General features: G+C 34.7%; 1 protein-coding gene and 1 long non-coding RNA gene across 2 annotated transcripts in view; both read right to left on the bottom strand.

Moving 5' to 3' along the window:
* Window positions 2,827-5,318, bottom strand: LOC110264393. The gene is made up of 2 exons (XR_002350512.1): window positions 4,316-5,318; window positions 2,827-3,784 (listed from the first exon to the last, which is right to left on the bottom strand). It is a non-coding gene; the product is annotated as an uncharacterized LOC110264393 (long non-coding RNA).
* LOC107606069 (WAT1-related protein At4g08290) overlaps window positions 6,396-7,871 on the bottom strand; it is a 4,694-nt gene continuing 3,218 nt past the window's right edge. Inside the window, exons 5-6 of the mRNA XM_016308035.2 lie at window positions 7,014-7,165; window positions 6,396-6,869 (exon numbers count right to left, since the gene is read on the bottom strand). Of these exons, the coding sequence (XP_016163521.1) occupies window positions 6,659-6,869; window positions 7,014-7,165 (363 nt within the window). The 3' untranslated portion in view covers window positions 6,396-6,658. The remainder of the gene's footprint in view (window positions 6,870-7,013; window positions 7,166-7,871) is intronic.

Consider the following 7,871-nt stretch of genomic DNA (forward strand, 5'->3'; position numbering starts at 1 on the left):
TACACCGCCGCATCGCCGCCCTGCCGCCTGTGATCCGCCACTGCTCCCTACGCTAATGGCAAGAGAGTAGAGAGCAGAGGGAGAGAGAAAGAGAAGAGAGGAACGAAGCATTCCACAGCACCGCTGACCACCAGAGCGCCCTCCTCGTGGCGATTTGTAGCCTGCCAACACCGCATCGTCGTTCAACGCTGCAGCCCCTCCTCCCCCATCACCGCCGCAACCCTTCCCCTTTGTTTTAATTTTTTATTCCTTTTTTCTTTAATTTTTCAGATTTAAAGGATTCCATTATTGTTGTCGTTGATGATGCTTCTGGTTGCTTCTGTTTATTCCTTTTATTCCATTATTGTTGTTGATGTTTTGGTTGCTTCTGCTTCTGCTGCTTCTGTTTTTGTTTCTGCTTATGGTTTTGTTTTTGTTGTCGCTCTAATTCCATTATCCATTATTATTGTTGTTGTTATTCTGCTGATTGTTATCCATTATTGCCTGCTTTTGTTTCTGAGTTTGCGTTTCTGCTTCTGCTTCTGGTTAATGTTGAGGAAGAAGAGGGGTGTTGAGGAAGAAGAGGGGAGGGAGGGGTATTTTTGTCTGAAAGACGGTTTTAAAACTAAGTTAAACGTTTGGGACCATTTTGTAGCGAAAAAAAGGCCGGGGACGAAATAAATTTTTGACCTCTACGTTAGGGACCAAAATCATACTTAACCCTTTTTTGAAAATACCATAGAAGTTTTGGCTTGGTTTATCTTTAGGCCTGATGCATTACAGAAGTTTTTCATCGTTTCAATAACATTCTGCATCTGATGTGGGGTCGTTTCTGCAAAAATGAGAAGGTCATCAGCGAATAATAAATGGGATATTGCTGGCCCCCTTCTTCCTATAGTAAAGGGCTTCCATTTTTCTAGCAGAACCATTTTTTCAATCAGTTGGGATAGAGCATCCATGCATATAACGAATAGATAAGGGGAGATAGGATCCCTTTGTCTAATTTCTCTCTTAGGGGAGAAGTCTTCTGTCATACTTCTATTCCACAACATATTGTATTTGACCGTTGTAACACAATTCATGATGATATCAATACATTGCCTTTGAATATTGATCTCTAGGAGACTTTTTTCTAGAAAAACCCAATTGATTCTATCGTACGCTTTCTCGAAATCGATCTTGATCGCCATGAATTTTGATTTCCCTCTCATTCTTTTCATCGAGTGCATTACTTCCTTTGTTATGAGAATATTATCCTGAATCTTTCTTTCGGTAACAAAACTAGATTGATAAGGAGCTATGATATCATTTAAAATAGGTTTAATTCTGTTGACCAGAATCTTGGAAATTATTTTGTAGTTGACATTGCAAAGCGCTATAGGCCTGAACTGAGTGATGAATTCAGGTGCTTGCATCTTCAGAATAAGAGAAATTAAGGTTGAATTGGCTTCTTCTATTTTCTTCGGGTTGGTCCAGCAACTTTTGACTTGGTATATCATCTTGTATTTCACTGTCTCTCAGTTCTTCTTGAAAAAGAGGGCTGGAAATCCAACCCTTCCAAACACCTTCAGTGATCCAATGCTAAAGATGGCATTTTTTATCTCTTCTGACGTTGGCATCTTTTGCATATTCATGTAATCAATAACACCAAGTTTAAGACCTGTCTGATAAGGAAGATTTAAGGGAGTGATATTTACCTCGTCCTGATAAAGGTCTTTGAAAAATTGCACTGCGTGATCTTTAGTTTCTGTTTCAATACTGATCCACTGTCCTTGCTGATTTCTAAGCTTGTTAACTTTATTTTTTGATCTTCTAATAATAATTTTGGTGTGATAAAACTTAGTGTTGCGATCTCCTTCGACTACCCACTGAGCACAAGATTTTTGTAACAAAAAACACTCCTCTTTTTTGAGGATTTCTTCCAATTCTCTGTTAAGGTCAACCTCCAATTTATCGAGAAATCTATTCTTGCCATAGGATAAATGCTTCTGGATGCCTTTCAATCCTGGAGTCTTCCTTTCAAATGAAAAAGAGTAGCATTCAACTTCTGGTGGGTATTCCATTCTTGTTGAATAAAACCTTTGAATGTAGGATGTTGATCCCATATAGCTTCATATTGGAATGGTCTATCTTTACTTTGGTTTGTTGTCTTGTTGCGGAGAGATATTAAAAGAGGATGATGATCTGATTCAATCCTAGGAAGAACCTCAACCTTCACTTCTTGAAATTTAGTCCTCCACTCTGCATTAGCTAGCGAGCGATCAAGCCTTTTAAGGACTTTATCACGTCCTTCCCATTTGGGACCTCTCCAAGTGAACCTGGAGCTAACAAACCCGAGATCAATGAGGCCACAATTATTAATCCAATCTGTAAATGCAACGCATGCCCTTCTATCAATCACCGCTTCTCCGTTTTTCTCAGATTTGTCCTTTATCTCATCAAAGTCTCCCGTTAGGAGCCACGCTTTATCAATGTTTGGGGCTAAAGTGAGGATTTTGTTCCAAAGTTGTCTTCTAACATGAGGTTGTGGGATTGTATATATAGCCGTGAGAAACCACTCCTCCCCTCCTTCAAAAATAATCTTAGTATGTATAAATTGCGGATGAGCGTCTTCAACTGTTTTATTTATGTCTTGTTTATTCCAACAAATCCATATTCCACCCCAAGTTCTTAATAACCTTTATAGCTTGCTCCCCGATACATCTAGGTTCCACAAGAATAGTCAGATTGGGCTTATGTTGGTTGTATAACTCCTTAAAGGTATGGCTGAAGGTTTTGCTAGCCGCACCTCTAACATTCTAATTTAAAATAATAATTAAACTGATAATAAAAAAACACAGGGGAGGAGAAGAAACCGCAACTACCACTAGGGCAGAAGATTAATTGATTTGCATTTCCTTTTCCCCTGTCCCACTGATGGGTGGGGTGGTGAAGTCTATGTCTTTCAATAGAGTTTTTTTCATCTCTAGATCTCTAGTTGTGCTCTTATTCTTATCATCCACAATCGGATCAAGAGGTTTTCCATGTGGAGGATTTGCTCGCTGGGTTATCTCAACCTCTTCTTCCATGTGTTCTGTAAAGGGACTCTCATAGTTATGATTTTGTCAATTGTTCTGATGGAGAGTGATAATTTTTTCCTGTGCAATATTTTTTTTATTTATCCTTTCCTCCTTGCTTTCTGTTGAAATGATCTGCTGTTTTCGTAGGTTGTTTATTTGTTGGTTCTGTGGAAACATGACAGGGATATACTGATTTTCTCCTGCTTGCTGCTTTTGCTTCTATTGTGTGTTGCTCCTTGAATTAGTCTTAGTTATATATTGCTTTGTGTTTCCTTGTATTCTTGTTGTTGGGTTCTCATTTATATCCATGGATACTTCCCCTTCCCCTCCTTCCTCTCCATCTTCTACCTCCAGAGCTTGGAATCTGGAATTGCCTTTATATTTTTCACTCGCTTTGCTAGTTCCTGTCCCATTTTTGAAATCTCCCTCCTTATCACCTTTTCTACCTCTTTTTTGCCTTTGGACAATCATCTAGGGGCTAAAGTTATCACTTGATTATTGTGTTATTTGCTTGCCTTTCTCCTTAGCTTTGTTGGCATTATCTCCATTGTTTCCTTCTTGTTCAATGTCTTGCTTGACTGTTTCTACATTTTCTTTTTGCTGACCTTCTTCTATCTCGCTTTCCCTTTGCTTTTTTCTCACTATACAATTTTTTTAATCATGATCTGCTCTTCCACAAGTAAAACATATTTGGTGCAGCTCCTCATATTCCACTTTAAAGCATGTTCCATTGATCATATATTTACCTATTAGCGATTTTGTTAAATCAACCTCGACACATAATTTTACAAACTTTTCTCTATACATATTTGCAGTGTTTGTGTCAACTTTAACCACCCTTCTTATAAGTTCTCCTATTTTCCTAAGTATATTTCTGTCATATAGCTCGATCAGAAGACCTGGGAGTCTCACCCAAGCTGTAATCTTATCTATAGTTGCTAGAAAAGGATTAAAATTTGGTTCTAGCACCTGATTGCTATCAAAGATTTTCCATGGTCCTTCTAGAAGGGCATAGGCTAAATCTTCATGGGAATAGAATTTAACTAAATAGAAATCATAACCTAGATCTATGACATCAATGCTACCTTTTTCGCTCAACATATTTTCTAATCTTCTTTTCATAACTGCATATACTATTTTTCTACCCACCAATTATACTATTAAAGAGTTCCACCAAGGTTTTCATAATTTTCTAATAGTTGAATCCTTTATGCACAAGTTGTACAACCCTTCATCCACTTTAGTCATAGTGATATCCTGAAAAGGAGAGAAATTACCGTCAGAACCTCCCATGGTGTCTTGGACTTCTTCGATTTCCTCTTCTTATGAACTGTCACCCATCAAAGCTTGTTTCTGTGCTGGATTCTTTTCCCCATCTTCCATTCGGTTGCACTTTGGCCCCCTTTTGACAGTTTTGGCAAAAGATCTAATTCCTTTCCATGCCCCTGTTTCTTCTTCTGCAGGTTCATTATCCATCATCCATGGCTCCTCCCGTGGAACTCTGGCAACCACCCCCGAGAACCCTTCTCCTTTCTTTCTGACTTTCTTTTTGCTGCGATGAAGGAGGTCAAGCTCCTATTCTGATGTGCCTTGTTCAGCTTGCTTGCTTGGAGATTCCATGGAACCCCGATAAATGCTCTTTTGTACGGAGAGAAAACTTCTAGAGTATAACAATAATTCAACCCAATCAAAAAAGGAAAAATTAGATCAATATTTTTAGACACAAAAAAAAAAACTATTTTTTTTTTTGTTTCTCACGGTATCTTCCAACCCGATAGGTCAAGCACTAATACGTCGCAGATCTGAGCTCTATTTAAGAGTTTACCGCTGGCCAATGGGTTGCTGCATGCACAAGGCAGGATGTAGGTGCAATTTTGCCTTCAGATATAGAGTTTTTAAGAGGGAATGATGCAAGCCAATGCAGTAACAATGACCATACGCAATGGATTAAAGGCAGTTACAATAACTGGGCCTCGGCCCATGGCCTTACAAACTATCCCTTGTATATAGTAATTGGACCTCTACGAAATAAACAAACTTTTTTTTTGGACGTGTAAACAAACTCTTCTTAAATGGAACTTTATATTGTAACTTGGGCTAGGCCCAATGTGGCCTGTTTTCTAGCCCAATTTAGCGATCAACAAAAAAGCAAAAAAGGTGACTTACGGTATAGGCTGGAGCAAAGAGCCTGATGTTCCAACCGAGAGAGCACCCATTATGATTTAATTATAAGTTTATAACTATAGTAATAGTTGCGTTATATTAATATAGAAAAATGTAAGTTATTAAAAAATATATGTATTTATACGCATTATAATTTGATCGTATTATGTTTTGTTTATATAAATGAAAAATAATTAAGACGAAAATAATTACTCGAAAAAAAGGCTGTGCCATGATATAAAATCAACGCAATTAAGTAACGGTTGACCATTCAAATTCAAATTCAAATTAATAATAATACCTTTTTGATTTGGTTAGATTATCTACCTTTCAAGGTAAAAAGCGAAAGGAGCGAGAAATATAGAGGCAATCACTAATATTAATTAAATGAACATTGCGGCAGATCCAAATTGAACCGCCACAAGAAGCAGATATAATGAATTGTGATTAACTTAGCTTTAAACTTTATGTTTGTCTATACTTGCTAGAACTCGCTCAGAAAAAGCAATAATGGCGTCTTCTTGCTCTTGCATTGATCACTAATATTAATTAATTAAATGAAGTTAGCTTTGAATTTATATTATTCTCATTGTTTGGTCTTTCTTTTATTTATTTATGTTTTTTAGTATTTAAACTTAAAACTATTGATTATGACACTAATTATATATTAATCACTATTTCATACACTAATTATTTTTAAATTATAATATAAACAAAAGTGTGGAAACACTAAAAAAATTAGAGATGCTAATATATTTTATTGCATATTGTTTCATCATGATTCCCATAGAATGAGATGTTTAAAAATAATTTAATATTTATATTAATCAAATAATAACTAAAAATACTAAAAATTGAATCTAATCAAGCTGCGAATATATGGCATATCTAATCATTTGGGTCATGTTATAAAGGAACCCAAGCCAAATCCCCATCCTGTTCCATTTAACAGTGACATTGCTATGCATATATTATAGGATCGATTGAAGCCCATAAACAAAGTGCACTTATGACATTACTATTTCCCCATACTAATATCTATATATATTTATTCCAAATATAAGTGTCACGTATTATACATACCAATAATACTAGAGAAACAATAAAAAATAACTCAAATAATTAAAATTTATTTTATTTAATATTTATTAATTTTAATAATAATTAATAAATATGAAATAAAATAAATTTAGACTGTTTAAACTAGTTTTTTATTGCCTCCAAAACATTATTGAACACATAAATATTGAGAATCTAAACCGTTGTCAAGTGTCAACTATATACCTAGTTACAAGTAGTCAACCTTACAATCTTCTACAAGCTTATGTAAAATGATTTTGCATCTTCCTTTTTATCAAATTCTGGGTTGGATTATATTTCCTATAGATTTACTCCTATTCTTCCGTCTTTCTTTGAATTATTACAAATGAAAACAAAATCAATGTTGGTAAATATATTTATTTGGTCTGGCTTTCTGTGCTTGATATTTGTTGATGATGAGGCTGAATGACAAAAAATTGGGGTTTGTTATTAGTATCATTATTTGTGAGAGCAATGACAGGTAGTTGTTGTTGTTGTTGTTCAGAGTTCTCCTTTGCTTTCTGCTCTTTATATTTTCCCCACACTACTGCATATAGTCCTCCAACCACCACTATTGCCCCAATTACACTAATCATAACAATAAACAAACACATCTTCAGCTTCGGAAAATCTCATGTAACACATATAACATTATTTTAATATATACTCTACAGTATACTGATAATTAATTTTGATGACTAATTTTAGTATGCGATTAATAATCTTTAGTACCTTCCGAGGTAGAGTTGCTCAGAGAGAACGATGCAAGCCAAGGCGGTAACAATGACCATACGCAATGGATTAAAGGCAGTTACAATTACTGGACCCATTGCTTTGCTAACCATCCCTTGTATATAGTATTGCACTCCTGATGTTACTATTCCCTGAAACAAACAATTAAACCAACAAAGTTGAGTACATTTATCATTCAATCTGAAATATGGTATTTTTTTTGTTTCTCACGGTATCTAATTTTTGTTTAATAATTTGTTATTAGCTAATGAATTGTTATATGTATAAAAAAAAAATTTTTTACTTCTGATCTTTGTTTAAACAAATCAGTGAACTAACTATTATATCAATTCAACTTAGTTGAAATATATTGCAACTTTAGATTGTGACTCATTAAAGGCCATTTTGCTAAATTAAAATTAGAGAAAAGAACAAATTGATCCTTAACTTTTTAGTCTGCAGACATTTAAGTCCCTAAAGATTTAAAAATACATTTAAATTTCTGACCAATTTGAACATATCGATCCTTGAGTCTAATTTGTCCAATTTTAAAAACTCTCTCACGTGTGCATCCGTTTCAACCATGCCAGTACAACCAGAGTTACATTTGATTTTTCCGTTGAGTCTGACAGATCCAAGTGAACATGAAAAAACAATATATCTAAATTTTGAAAAGGTTGGATACTTAAATGTATTTTCAAATCTTCAAAAACTTAAATGTTTACGGATCAAAAGGTCAAGAACCTATTTATCATTTTTTCATAAAATTATAAATTAAATAATTTAGTCAAATATATTAAATTATTTTTTTATTTATAATTTTTATATGACGTATTTAATTTGTTTGAATAGTTATAG

This window comes from Arachis ipaensis, chromosome B07, assembly GCF_000816755.2.
Source record: "Arachis ipaensis cultivar K30076 chromosome B07, Araip1.1, whole genome shotgun sequence".
Lineage (NCBI taxonomy): Eukaryota > Viridiplantae > Streptophyta > Magnoliopsida > Fabales > Fabaceae > Arachis > Arachis ipaensis.